This window comes from Volvox carteri (assembly GCF_000143455.1).
Source record: "Volvox carteri f. nagariensis unplaced genomic scaffold VOLCAscaffold_46, whole genome shotgun sequence".
Classification (NCBI taxonomy): Eukaryota; Viridiplantae; Chlorophyta; class Chlorophyceae; order Chlamydomonadales; family Volvocaceae; genus Volvox; species Volvox carteri.
This window is the reverse complement of record NW_003307589.1, coordinates 1-14,147: the sequence shown is the minus strand read 5'-3', so window position 1 is coordinate 14,147 and position 14,147 is coordinate 1. Positions and strand designations below refer to the sequence as shown.

General features: G+C 59.5%; 2 protein-coding genes across 2 annotated transcripts in view; both read left to right on the top strand.

Moving 5' to 3' along the window:
- VOLCADRAFT_95673 (uncharacterized protein) overlaps nucleotides 1-7,258 on the top strand; it is a gene marked incomplete at both ends in the record, with an annotated part of 31,279 nt that extends 24,021 nt beyond the window's left edge. Inside the window, 11 exons of the mRNA XM_002954828.1 lie at nucleotides 48-427; nucleotides 770-1,804; nucleotides 2,453-2,656; nucleotides 3,102-3,179; nucleotides 3,340-3,687; nucleotides 4,086-4,196; nucleotides 4,465-4,605; nucleotides 4,654-4,746; nucleotides 5,633-5,782; nucleotides 6,194-6,811; nucleotides 7,214-7,258. Coding sequence (XP_002954874.1) covers nucleotides 48-427; nucleotides 770-1,804; nucleotides 2,453-2,656; nucleotides 3,102-3,179; nucleotides 3,340-3,687; nucleotides 4,086-4,196; nucleotides 4,465-4,605; nucleotides 4,654-4,746; nucleotides 5,633-5,782; nucleotides 6,194-6,811; nucleotides 7,214-7,258 — 3,203 coding nt within the window. The remainder of the gene's footprint in view (nucleotides 1-47; nucleotides 428-769; nucleotides 1,805-2,452; nucleotides 2,657-3,101; nucleotides 3,180-3,339; nucleotides 3,688-4,085; nucleotides 4,197-4,464; nucleotides 4,606-4,653; nucleotides 4,747-5,632; nucleotides 5,783-6,193; nucleotides 6,812-7,213) is intronic.
- A 1,524-nt stretch (nucleotides 7,259-8,782) lies between these two features.
- On the top strand, nucleotides 8,783-10,105 carry VOLCADRAFT_106546 (uncharacterized protein). The gene has a single exon (XM_002954827.1). The coding sequence runs from the start codon at nucleotides 8,874-8,876 to the stop codon at nucleotides 9,633-9,635; it is 762 nt and encodes a 253-aa protein (XP_002954873.1). The 5' UTR covers nucleotides 8,783-8,873; the 3' UTR covers nucleotides 9,636-10,105.
- Nucleotides 10,106-14,147: the final 4,042 nt, after the last annotated feature.

Here is a 14,147-nt window from a genome sequence, read left to right as displayed (position 1 = left end):
CGCCGCCGCTGCCGGGGAGGCTGCCGTCGCTTCTACCCGTGCGACAGCCGTCGCTGGGGAGGAGTGGGAGGTGGAAGTTACAGCGGTGGTAGCGGGCATTGCGGTTAGCGTGGTTTCGGAGCAAGCTGAGGTGCTGTACGCGCTAGCGCAGGGGCTGCACGGCACGTTGCTGGTGGGCCCGGCCAAAATCTCGGCCTCGGCGGCTCTGCTACATGCCCGGTGGGACAACTGCATGCGGGACGCTGCATTCCCCATCGTGGTCTACAGTCCCGTGGGTCGGTCCATGTTCAACACGGCGGTGTTGCTGCCCGTACCGCCGCCGCCGTCGGCGACTGCGCCGGGATCTGCCGCAGCTGGTGGCGGCGGCGGCGGCGGCGGCGGCAGTGTGGCCGCCTGGCGGCTAGGATCCCAGTTTCGGCAAAGTGCGGTCATGGCGCTACAGCACCAGCATGGTGCCGCTCCACCACCGCACGACGGAGCCACCAGCGCTGAGGCCACCTCCGCGCACGACGGCAGCAGCAGCAGTAGTAACAGACGCAGCAACGCACTCGCACTCCTCGGGGCTTCGCCGGGCTATCGCAAGGCAGCTGCTGCTCCTGCGGCGGCGGCGGCGGCGGCGGCGGCGGCCAGCGATGTGCATGCAGCCAGCGGCGGTGATAGCAGCGGCGGCGGCGCTGGTCGAGCTGCTGGTCCGCCGCCGGCTCCGCCGGCGTTGACCGGGCGCATTGTGGTGTGGCGGAACCGACCCGGCGGCGTCACGTGTGTGCAGTACGCTAGCCTGACCGCGGCGCCGTTGACGGTCAGTCTCGAGGAAACCCACCTTCGTGAAATTCTTCGGCTGACGTCGAAATTCTCTGCCGCCGCCGCATCGGCGGCTGCGGCGCGTGCTGACGGTGGCGGCGACCAGTGCACGCGGCTCACGGCACCAGCAGCGCCACCGTGGCACGGAGAGCCACATGTGCCGTACGTGCCTGATCCGTCACTGCATCGTCCCACATCTCCGTCCTTTCACGGCGGCGCTTATCACGGCGCCGTCAGCACTAGTGCATCATCTTACGCTGCCTATGAGGTTTTGCTTAACGGCTTCCCTTACCAAGGAGCCAGCGGCGGCGGTAGCGGCGGCGGCTTCGCTGTCAGCGCCCAGCGGAGGGTGCACTCCCCCACCGGCGCCGTCGGGGGCCTTTCTCATCCTGTTGTTGGTGCAGCACCCAGGTCGCCAGGCTCACAGCGCGGCGGCGGCGACGGCGGCGACGGCGGCGGCGGCAACAGCTTCAGCGGTCATCCGGTATCCTGCCCTCCTGGCGGTGCGAGAGAACATCTCTTCGCTGCACCGTCGCGGCCGGGAGGTGGCGGCGGCGGTTGGGCGGGGGCTCGCGCCTCCGCCGCAGGGTTTCACGTCCTGCAGGATGCACACGACATGCTCGTACCGGCCCCGCGCAGCCATCGCATTTACATTGAACAGCTGCACATCGGCGAAATCCGGATTTCGGCCTCCTTCTCGCCAGGGCCGTACGGTGGAGGCAGCGCCGCCGCCGCTGCAGCCGCCGCCGTGTTGACGGCCGACGGGGGCGGCGGGTTCCTCGCGGATGATGACGTGGATGCCACCGCCGCCGGCGGCTCTGGAGCTGTTGGCCCGGCGGACATTGGTTCCGGCGACGGCGAGGACGGCGGCGGCGGCGGCGGCGGCCTTGTGGATGCTGCCGTACGTTTGGCGGTGTCGCTGGCACACCTTGAGAATGCCTGGGTGTTGCTACGGCCGCTGGATATGCGGTATGCTTTGATGCGTAGGGAGGCTCTGGTACAGGTGCGTCAGTTCTTTGCTTAATAATAGTCATGATAATAGCAATTTAATAAAAATACAAATAATAATAATAATAATTATTATTATTATTATTATTATCACTAATAAAACATTGACATAAAATATTTTATTTATTTACATATTCTTTTCCCTGGAGGAACAACCGGTACAGAGTTGTGTGGAAGGCGGGCCCAGCGCACACAGCCAAAGGCAACGGATCAGACCGAGGCCGGGGGAGCCCGGCGCTGCCGCATACCCAACCACACGGCCCCGCGGGCCCCGGGATCCCCGGCTGGCGGCTGCTGCCCTCGCGGAGGCCACCCCCCTCCTGGAGCGGCCGTGTGCTGCTCCAACCGACGACGAGCACTTGCACCCACCGGCGGTCCCCTTGCAACACGTTCCCCCCTTTCCCTGGTGTCCCAACCTCCTCATGGCTCCTGAGCCCTTTCCTTTCCTTTCCTTTCCCCTACCTGAGCCTTCACATCCACCTCTTATCGGCAGTTGAAGTCGTTCATTTGTAGCCCCTCGCCACCTTCCCAACCCCCCTGCCCCGTCCCTCCTTTCCTCCTTTCCCATTGCTGTATCCCCCCCACCGGCATTGCATTAAACTGCATTAAACTGCACTGCCCCCACCCCCACCCCCCTCTACAGAACGTGGTTCGCCACTACATGAGTTGCGCCCTGTTGGAGCTGATCAAGGTGGTTGGCTCCCTGGACATATTCGGGGATGTGGTCCGGCTGCTGCAGGGCCTGGGGCTGGGGGTGTGGCACCTCATCAGCATGCCGGTGGCGGGGGCGCTGCGGGGGGACGTACGGAAGTTCGCTGCGGGGCTGGTTAGCGGCTTGGGAAGCATGGTGAGGCGGGCGGGGGGGTGGGTGGGGGGAAGACGAATCACGAATGAGTGGGGGAGTGGGGGGGCGAGGGAGGGGGAGGCGGGGAGGTAAGGGTGCGAGGGGGGAAGGACGAACCACGAACGAGTGAAGCTGCTGCCAGGGCAAGAGTGTACCAGACGTTGCGAGGGGGGAGGAGGAACGGGAGGAACAGATCGGCGAGCCCCCGGGTTAGAGCCGCATCGTGCCGCGTCGTGCCGGTTGGAGCCCGGGGCTAGGGCCCCTGTTGGTGCTCTCCTCGGGGGGAATTCTCTGATGCCTCGGATCTCTGATGCCTCCACCGGCGCGAAAACCTTGAGACCTGCATATAATTGCCCACCCACCCACACCTATGCACCCACACACACCTATACACACCTATACACACCTATACACACCTATACACACTCGCCCGGCCTGCGCCCTCGAGGCCCCGCGACCGGAGAGTGTTCCCGTCACCTTTATTGCACATCGCCACCCACCGGGGGCCACTGGGGGCGAAGTGGAGGTGGGGCCTTGGTCCTCCCAACCCGGCCGTTACCTGCGGCCCCTTACTGCCTACTGCCTACCCGCGAATCTGATTTGCGGAGTGTGCGTGAGGACGCGGGGACACGGCTCTGGGGGCCGCATGCTGCTTCCCACACTGCCGGATTAAAACTGATTCGCAGGTCCGCAGCGTTACCTACGCCGCCAGCAACAGCGTCGTCAAGGCCAGTCGCAGGGCTCGTACAACGTTGGCGAACCTAGCTCCGGAGCCCTTGCCGTACCCGGCGATGGCGGCGGCGGCAGGTGGTGGTAGCAGCGGCAGCGGCAGCGTTGGCTTGCGCGCCGCCAGCGGTGGTCTCGGCGGCGGCGTCGGCGCCGCATCGCGCAGCGGCAGGGCTACCGCTACCGGGCGAACCGGCGCCGGTAGCAGTGGCGGCGGCAGCGGACATGTAATGCCGTACGGCCGCCGCGTCAGCGGCAGCGGCGCGCGGGTGCACGGCTCGACGCCGGGACAGCGCGACCTCTTGTTCGTAAGTCAATGAGGCGGGACGCGGAGGACGCTTAAGATGTCTGCGCGGCATTGCACGCCGTACCTCTTCCCCACCCCCCTTCAGACACACACACAGTCCTCACCCGTCACCCGTCACCCGTCAGTCATGCGGCCTCGGTTAATGAAGTAGGCACCTGGAGGGCGTCGTTGTCTTCGACGCATGATAAGGGGATCGGGAAATGGATGTCGGAGGGAATGTGTGGCAACACCACAACACCACCCACCGTTGCTTCCACACCTCGTACGCACACCCTCTGTCTCTCCCTCTCTCTTACATACACTCTTGACTCTTCTCAACGCCTTTCTTGACGCTCTGAAAGGTCATGTACCCCTTCCTCCCCGCCTGCCGCCCTGCCGCCCCTCCCCCCTCTCCCCCAGTCTACATGGGAGGGTTATGCGGCCATCCTTCAGCGGGTGGCCGCGGAGGCCTCCCGACTGAGCCCCACCGGCACAGCCCGGGAGCTGATCCTGGGGGGCCTGGGGGCGGTGGTGAGTAAGGGGGTGACCTGGGTGGGTGGGTGGTCGTAGGGGGAAGTGGGGGAAGGGAGGGGAGTAGCTGGGCTCTGCCTGGGCCACCCTGAGCGCTCGCCCTACCGGCTGCTGCTGCTGCTGCTCCTGCTGCCCACCTACCTCTTGTCAAGCGTAGCACTGCACAATACCTAAACTGCTGATGGCCGTTGCCTCTCTCCCCCTCCCCTTCCTGTTACTGCTGCTGTTCGCCCCTGGGGCCCCCCCCTCCCCCTTCCCCCCCCCGTAGGCTCTGCCATCCATGGCCGTGCTGCAGCTGGTGGAGGTGGCGGCAGCCTCCCTGCGAGCGGCCGTGTCGCCCCACCACGGCTCCGGCTGGGGGTGGGGGTGGGGGCCCGGGGGCCCCCTGGGCGCAGGTCGCGGCGGTGTGGTGCGGCCCCGCATTCCTCGCTACGTGGACCCCGCTGCGCCGCTGCAGCGCTACTGCTGGCTGGAGTCCCTGTGCCGGCTGCTGCTGCGGGAGGTCCGGGGGGGCGTCTTTGCGGAGGAGGTGTACGTGGGGGGAGTGCAGGTGCGTGTTGGCTGGGTCCTGTGTAGGGGGTGCTGCGTCTTGTGTATAATGCTGTTACAGGGTGGTATAGCTTCACCAGCGGCCCCCTTTCCCTTGGAGGCAGTTCCCTGCTCTCCCCTGCGAGAGGGGCACCCTAATCCATTTCCCCCATCCGACTTCTGAATGTATTTGATGGGTTCAGCAACTCACCACCAGCATCCAACCAAATCTAGCGGCGCCTCAACTTAGTTCCTGGTTAGCTCGCAAGTTGATATAATCACGTCCTTCACCGTCCACAAGATGGGGGGCCACCTCCCATTTCAACATCTCTCACACACCCGAGAGGTTGGCAGGCGGATTTGAACCCGGACACTCCGGGAGCAGAAGTCAGGCCTTAACCTCTGTATGATGTGTGAAACAGGGGGGTGTATCTTCGCCCGTGGCAGCTACCCTGCGAAGCCCTGCCTTCCCCGGTATTTCGGGGCACCCTCATCCAGTCACCCTAGTCAACTTCTCAGTGGATCGCTCAGGTTCCGCACCCACCACCAGCATCCAACGGAATCTGCCGGGTCGACAGCGGCCCAACTCCGTTCCTGGTCGGCTCGCAGGTTAACTTTATCCCAGGTCACCACCATCCATCAACTAGGGGCGCAATGCCTTCCACCATCGGAAGGACTTTGACCCTAATGGGTATCAATCCCGGGATATCCCGGGGGCGATGGTCGCGCCTTACCAGTAGTGCCAAACCTGTGTACCGCATGTATGTATGCATGTATCCATGTATGCATGTATGCACCCCCATCTTCCTCTGCGCCTAGCCTGACACCCACCCACCCACCCCTTCATCGCTTCATCGCCTGCTGCACCCCCACCCCCACCCCCACCACCTCCTGGACCACCTGCGCAGATCTCCGACTCCAGCTTCGCAGTGGTCACCCTGCAGCACCTGCTGGTGGTGTCCCCCAGGCAGCCAGGCCCCCCGCCAGCGCCCGAGTGGCGCCTAGCCACCCACCCCGCCGACCTGGCCCTCACTCTGGCGCTACCCCTGGAGGGGCTGGTCATGGCATCAACAACAGCAACAGCCCTCGCTACAGCCACCTACTACCAGCAGCAGCAGCAGCAGCAGCAGCTGGCCTGGGTAGCACAGTCGCCATCTCGGTTGCCGCAACCGCATCCACAGCTGCGTCCCGACGGCACCGACGGCACCGGCGGCGGCGGCACCGGCGGCGGCGGCGGCGGCGGCGGCCAAGGCTTCGCATCGGGGGAAAGGGTCACAGAAAGTGGCGGTAGTAGGTATAACAGCGGCAGTAGCAGTAGCAGCAGCAGTAGCAGCAAAGGGTGGGTGGTTTGCATCGCCCATTTGCATCTGGAAGATACGTCGCGGCGGCTGCACCACCACCGCCACCGCCACGACACAATGTCACCCGCTGTTTCGAGGTTACAGCGATTCCACCACCACCACCACCAGCAGCACCAGCACCAGCAGTTGCAGTCGACGGCTGAAGTCGCAGCGCAACCCACTGCCGCAGCTACGCGCAAGGTATCGCAGTCTGCTGGCGGCGGCGGCGGCGGCGGCAACGATGGCGGGGTTGGCGGCGGCGGCGGCAGTGGATGGGCTGGGTCGCTGTTCAGGTCGTCTTCCGAGAGCGGGTCGGCTTCACTGCTGTCACTTCGGTATCGGCAGACGGCACCGGCAGCTACAGCAGTCGCGGCGGCGGCGGCGGGTCCCGTACATTCCCGCGAGCATGAGGGAGCCAGCGGCGCCGCCGGGGGCTCCGCTACGTCACTGGGGCCCGCGGGGCCTGGGGGCGGCGGGGGGTTGTCCTCTGGGTCAGGCAGCGGGGTTGCGCTGTCCCCGCCGGAGCCGGTGCGAGGCGGGGTTCAAGCCATTAGGGGCCAGCGGTATGTTGGCGGGGTGGGTGGGATGTCGGCGTCATTGACGGGCGGCGTTGCGAAGGAGGACGAGGACGAGGAAGATGAAGCGGCCGGGTGTGGGCTGCCGCCGCAGTCGCCGTGGCTGTGTGTCACCACCCTGGAGGTGACGGCGGAGGCCGACGCAGTGCGACTGGTGTCATTGCTGGAGGAGGTACGGCGGTGGTACGACAGCCGGCGCGACACCGGCGGTTGCCGGATGATTGGGTTTTAGTTTTATCTTCCCTCTGGAGGAATGCGCTTTTTTTTAAACTTCTCCTGCTTGGGTTTATGTTTTTATACCTGGTTATACCTGGTAGGTTTAATGCCTGGTGCTACTAGCGATAGGAGTTTCTGGTTGTTTGTTTTTATGTTTGTAATGCGCTTTACTCGATTGGTGTGGTGATTGATGTAGTGTGTGTGTGGTTGTTACGTGGTGATGTGGTGATGTGGTGATACGTCATTATTTGGGCACGGACTTGGCAGGTTGGTGCGTCCGTGTCTCCCCCGGGACTGCGTTCTTCCCTTGTTCTGGTGGGGGTGTTGTTGTTTTGCGCTCTCCCCGGCCGCCCGGCAGGTCCTCTGCGGCGACCTTGGCTCAGAGGTAGGCTGTAGGCTGTAGGTAGCGTGCGGGCAAGGACAAGGATAAGGATAAGGATAAGGATAAGGAAGTATATATTTATGTCATTTTTGCAAATAAAATGAGACACAGCGACAGGGTCAGATAAGGTGCGATGAGGTGAAGTTAGGTGAGATTCGGTTACGAGTAGGATGTTGCTTTCTTTCTACCCACGTTCATATGCCTTTTCTAAAATGTCCTCGTCGTGAAATTGAATATGTCTTTCTTGTGCTTCTAGTAGCTGCTGCAAGCAGCGATGTAACTTGTGGGAACGGGCACGGGTAAGCCTAGATCGGATTATGCCTACACAACTAGACATGTAAACACACTAAAGGGACCACACTAAAGGGACCATGCCCCAGCGACTTCATCATGTGCTCATGCGTTTTCGATTAGGCTGCTGGGAGTTAGAGGTTAATAGGCCTAATGGGCGTGAGCGCACCGCGCGTACATGCAGGCTTTGTGACTGTGGAGCGGTTGAAGATGAGTTGCATGTTTTCGAAGAATGTCCCGCTTACATGAGCATACGGGCTAAGTATGATGGTGACCTAGTCCTTACGAGGCGCAGCATGCGCACCATTATGACTGAGGCGCCACCCCTGGCATTGGCCAGGTACCTCTCGGAAATTTGGGAGGCCAGGCACGTCGCGCTGAGGCGCTTCGCCCTGAAGCGGACGAGGGAGAATGAAGATGACCTCATCTTCCCGCATCAATACCAATACAACCCGCATCAATACCAATACAACGTCCATGGGCCCCCCGGCTTTTACGGACACACCCGCACTTGTGTGCGGAACTTGTAACTTATAACTTGTAACTAGACATGTAACGGCGCGGATGACTTCACTGTTGGACACAGAAGGGTCCTGTGTGACCCATGGGTCATTACGGACCCCGTGCGACACAGGGCTGCAGGGGCTAATAACAGAGCAGTCGCAAGTATGGCGAGGATTTGATTTGTGTAAGCGGTTCTGGCGGAGGGCAGGTAGGCAAAAGAAGTGGATTTCGCGCTTCTGTGTGGGTTGTTGTCCGCATCAGAATGATCCATGATTACAAGTGCGTTGATTCATGCCCTGCGGAGCATGATTAGCTGGAACTTTTTTTTTGACTGAAGCGTAGCTGTAGACAAATTTGAGTTTTCATGAGAAACCATCGTTCGTTACACACTAAGGGTACCTGCAAGCAGTAAACAGCCGTCTTCAATCGGTAGGTAGGCCGGGTGAGGGCCGGCTACCGCGAAGGCTATCGCTACGGCCTTGACGCCTACAGCCTCACGGCAACCACCCTATGTAGCTACAAAACCCGAAAATCAGTCCTCCAAGCACTCGCGAACTCCTTAACTGGCACCAAGTGCCGTACCAACGCCCTTACGAGGGCACAACTCCTCTGAGTTCACAGAAAACTGACAGTTTTCTACGTGAAGCGTTGAAAACTAAGGTTTTCTGCGAATACGGAGTGTCTTTGCCGTATGGCGTACGAGCCAGTGTGGCTCTTGTGTCGCGGCACGCGACAGTGTTGGCTAATTCGGGTTGTTCGTAGCTACGTTTGGGTGCTGCCGTGAAGCGGTTGGTCTGTAGGCCTTGGTGATCCGCTTCGTGGTAGTGTGCCCTCAATTACAATGTCCGATTCTGACAGCGAGACTTCGGTCAGCTACAACACGATGTACACCGAACTAAAAGCGCGACTAGTCGCACTTAAGGAAAATAAAGATGTCAAGGCTGCGCAGGAGCGTCGCGCCGCTGACCCGGGCGTAATTTTGAACAAGCAGCAGCTGGCTGCCATGGACCAGCTGAACGCCGTGAAGCTGCAGCTGACAACCATTAAGAAGCTTATGGACACGAAGCCTGACGTGCAGGCGGTCGACGGTCCACCGGCGAAGCGGGCCCGTGTCGCCCTTGAGGATTTCAAATGTGACTTCGGCGCCAGCGAGGGCAAAGCGAACAAGTCTCTCAGCGGACAGCGCGCGCATATCGAGAAATGCTACAATGCGGTAATGGACATTGAGGACGCGTGGCGCAACGTCCTCGCGGCTCGGCCCGGCGAGGAACGCTTCAGGAACATCGAGGCCATGGAGACTGCCATCACCGACGGCAAGGCCGTGTTCCGGGGGGTCGCGAAGGAGCTGGTCGTTGCATACAACCACGGCTGGGAGGTCGTGCATGAGATGCGTGGCATGGCGTACGCGGAGACGGAGGAGGAGCGCAAGGCGCTGAAGCAGGCCGTGAAGGCGGTGGCGGGCAAGAAGCCCAAGCAGGCCAAACCCGCGAGCGTGCCGGCCGGCTCTGGCGCGGGGGCCGGGGTGAAGCAGGCGGCGGCGGCGGGTGTCTGTTTCAAGTGCAATAAGCCTGGGCACTTCGCCAAAGAGTGCAAGGAGAAGTAACGGGGTGTAGTGTGGTGTGGGTGTGAGAGGTAATTCACAGCCCGTGGGCCCGGGTAGGTCGTGGTGGTTTGGAGCCGACGCGGGTGTTAACTCGCGAGTCGGGGCCCGGAGAGGCCGGGGGCAGCAGCCCCGTGGTGTTTGGGAGCCGACACGAGTGTTAACTCGCGGGTCGGGGCCCGGAGAGGCCGGGGGCAGCAGCCCCGTGGTGTTTGGGAGCCGACACGAGTGTTAACTCGCGGGTCGGGGCCCGGAGAGGCCGGGGGCAGCGGCCCCATAGCGTGGAAGCGTGTTGTTGACGTTCCTTGTGGCTGTAGCCTTGTGCGGGGTTGGGTGGCTAAGGGCACGGCCGCCCCCTCCGCGATTATTGAAGTTTCGTGGTAGTGTGCCCTCTCCCGGCCCTACCCTTTCACGAAGACGTTCTTTCCTTGCGTGCAGGTACTTGTTTGTAACGTAGTCTTCGCATGAAAACTGACAGTTTTCTACGTGAAGCGTTGAAAACTAAGGTTTTCTGCGAATACGGAGTGTCTTTGCCGTATGGCGTACGAGCCAGTGTGGCTCTTGTGTCGCGGCACGCGACAGTGTTGGCTAATTCGGGTTGTTCGTAGCTACGTTTGGGTGCTGCCGTGAAGCGGTTGGTCTGTAGGCCTTGGTGATCCGCTTCGTGGTAGTGTGCCCTCTCCCGGCCCTACCCTTTCACGAAGACGTTCTTTCCTTGCGTGCAGGTACTTGTTTGTAACGTAGTCTTCGCATGAAAACCTTGGTTTTCTAGCGTTGCACTCAGAAAACCTTCAGGTAGGCAAGTGATTTGGCGCAAGTGGATTACTGTGCTCCCTTTGCGGCTAGCAAGGCGGCATTATTCTTATCCAAGAACAAACTGACGTTGATGCCGCGGTGTCAAAGGAGAATCAGTTTCAGCACTGAATTGCGGTGTTGCGGCCGTCGTGGAATCATGCAAAAATACACATTTCAAAACTCAACTCGCGCTTACTCGATCTTTGTGACCCTTCCGCTAGAAACGTAAGACTCTGCGCTCAGACTATCACCTGAAATTTGACCCACCACATCCATCACTGGTTCCGGAGTTTACGAGAACGACCTTCCAAGGAATGCGCTTGCCGGAAATCGGTTGTCCACCAGTTCAGATAAGCATTTCAGCGTCTGGGGTAAGCCCACCTGAAACCTTGCTATCGCTGGTGCCAAAGCTTACCCTGGCGAAGGGGTCACGCCTTGGAAAGAGTTTCCCACCAGTTTCAGAGAACGTTTTCAGTTCTAGTGCTCCACGCACACTCCACGAGGGTTGTGTGTGTGGTAGGTACGGCGTGTAGGGAGTACGCATGAAGGTCTTTCCCCGTATGTTCACTGCGTGGGTGCCACTTTGTGTCCGTTCGTGATGTAGTGATGTCGTACATACGTTCGGAGCAAAGTTTCTTGCTGTGGGTGTTCCGTGGCGCGGTGTTTTTCTCCTGGTGTGCCGGCAAGCAGCAACAGCAAAAGCAAAAGCACAAAGGCAGCAAACTGCAAAGATAAGGTCAGCAAACACAGATAGAAGCTGCAAAGCCGGCCGATGGTTATTGTTGCGGTGTTCAGTGGCTTGTATTTGTAGGTAGGTAGGTAGGTAGGTCCGCAAGTCCCTAAGGTCCATTGGCTGGTCCACAAGTTTTAGGTCTTGGTTCCGGAGCGCCTGTAAGAACTTAGGTTTAAGCTAGGAATTTATTGGTTTCGCTTATTTGTGCTTCTTCCGTTCTCCAATGTGCTCGCACAAAGTGCGGCTGATCCGTCCGCCTTCCTGCCTCTAAGCTGATCGCCTTATCTTTAGGTTTAGTTCTTACTAACGGATTGCTCTAGTTCCTGATTGGTCTGAATGGCGACCCTTTCCGTCTCGCCTCCGTACTTGTCGTATATAGATCCGTGGTTTGGCTTTTCCTGGCCTCAACGTGGCTAGCTCGGTGCCTTCTTCTGTTGTTCTTGAGCAGAGCTTGCTCGGCGTGGTGAGGTGCCGCCGTCCGATTCTGGTGTACCGTCCGCGCGTTCCGTGACACGGGCCCCAGCTATCCGCAGGTCCCTCTTCCTACTGGTGGTCTCGGCTTTCCCGGGGTTCCGCTTCCCCTGGCCGGCATCCGGTTCAAACTCCCGGGTCTCTTCCCTTCTGTGGGTTGCTCTGCTGGCTGCCGCCTGTCCCGTGTGGTGTCGTATTGGCTGACCTCCATGTCTAGGGTGCTTCCCGTTGGGTTCCTCCCCTGGCTCTGGGGTTGCCGCAAGCGCCGCTGCCATCTTTGCCGGGCTCCCCGTTGGCGGGTTTTTTCCGTTGGGCTATCCTGTCCAGGTTGTTCGGGTTGCCCATTAGCCGTTGACCCGTTCTAGCGTTCTCTTTAGCGGTTCTCCCGGTCGCAGGTACCCACTCCCCTGGGGGAGTTCTGACAGCCAGACTGTGAAGTCCTCCGGCTTGGGGAACTTTTGGTATCACACGCCCTGTATGTGGAGAGAATTTTAGCGACCAAGAGATAGGACCCTTTCCTAGATTTATGATCCTCATGATCGAGATATTCGTTTCAGGGCCAGGAGTAAATGATTATGCCATGCGTGAGTTCTGGTAGATATACATATGGACGATGTAGGACGTGATAAATTCAACTTGCGAGCTAACCAGGAACTAAGTTGATGCGCCGTTGATCCGCTAGATTTGGTTGGATGCTGGTGGTGAGTTGCCGAACCCAACGAATACATTCTGAAGTCGGATGGGTTGACGGATTAGGGTGCCCCTCTAGCAGGGGAGAGCAGGGACTGCCCCGGGAAAGGGGGCCGCTGGCGAAGTTAACCACCCTGTAACAACATACATACATGTCCGTTGTTACCAGTGAGCCAACCCACGAACACTGAATCGGAGTTTCCCATATGCAGTTAGCTTCTGCAATGGCACATAATGAATATTTGATCGAAACATGTATTCGCGTCTTATCACGAATGCATAAAAAGACGCACGCGATACGTCACGTCTGTAAAAAGATGGACATTACTAGCGAGCGTCCTCATTGCTATAAGAGAATGCCTCACATAGGAAGCCTTTGCTATACTTCGTAGAATCCTGACTACTTTGGCCCATTGAATGCAGTCCTAATTGGATCTTGGTCTAATATGCACACGCACACACACACGCACACGCACATGCACACGCACATGCACACGCACACGCACACACACACATGCACACGCACATGCACACTCACACTCACACGCACACACACACGCACACGCACACGCACACGCACACGCACACGCACACGCACACGCACACGCACACGCACACGCACACACACATGCACCGTCCACGTCGGGCATAGGAAGCGGAAGGCCTCTGAATGGGCTCCGAACTTGATCAGGGTCCTGAAGATCGTCCAGCTGAAGCTCTCCGCAGTCATGCCCACGCATGCTCGTGCTCCACAGCAGACAGAAAATACTCCGGTCCCGGAGCAGTGTTATTCAGGAAATCGGACTGATGGTGTTGCTAGCGGTCCGCTCCAAGTACAAACTTAGATCTACTAGTTTAGCATACATAAGAGGTACAGGACCCCGCTCAGTGTGACCCTGCCGAGTGAGAATTTGCCGATAACCCTTTCCATAGCCACGAATGGCTGAACACTCGCACGGATTGCCGGTTGATGCTGTCGCATCGTACGGTCCTCGTCGGTTTAGCAAGTTGAAAGCTGTTGACAGGTGCGAGATCGCCCCCTGCAAGGTTGCAGGGCAAGGCCGGCGATCTACACGAACCCGGCCTGGGTGGGCGGTGATCCAGTGTTCCTTGAAAAACATCAAAAGTGACGCTGGATCACAGTTTAGTAGATTCACCCAGGGCTGATGCTGTGCAAGCCAACTATGCAGCTCGTGTGACTGCATCCGAATCTTGTGCCAGCTGTCCGGGGTCCATTGCTGGCAGATGGTCTCATACACGGATAACAGTGCCGGGCTAGGCATTTGGGGGACCCCAGGCCGACCCTCTAGCGAGTGAAGGAAGGCTGCCATGATGGGGTCCGTGGTGCTTGGTAGCACTGCCGGCCTTTCGGAGCACGCTGTGGAGCTGGGCGCCCCGGCTTGGTTCACACTCATGGTAGCAGCCTGTATGCGCAGTGTCTCGTTTTATGCATCGATACATTCTGGAATTTCCACCAAATCTCTAGCCTCACCTCGGGGCTGCTGCCGGTGATGGGTCTATTGGGACTGGTCCACACCAGTCGCACCAAGGGTTCATTGCTACGACTTGCGCTGGAAGCAGAGATTCGCATCATTTTGTGTAAATCAGATGCGGCTTTTTATCAAAAAGCCAGCACGCCAGCAACGAGGGCAGCATGTAAAGTACGTTCCACTGTTTCCCATCCCGAGCTGCCCGCCTCGCTGCTGACAACAGAAGGTCATGTACGGTGTAAGTTACAGGTAGCTAGCCAGATTTCAGAAATCCAAAATTCTAGGCAGACAGAAGAAAGGGCGGGTGGGTGGGGTTATCAAAAAGCCCGCATCTGA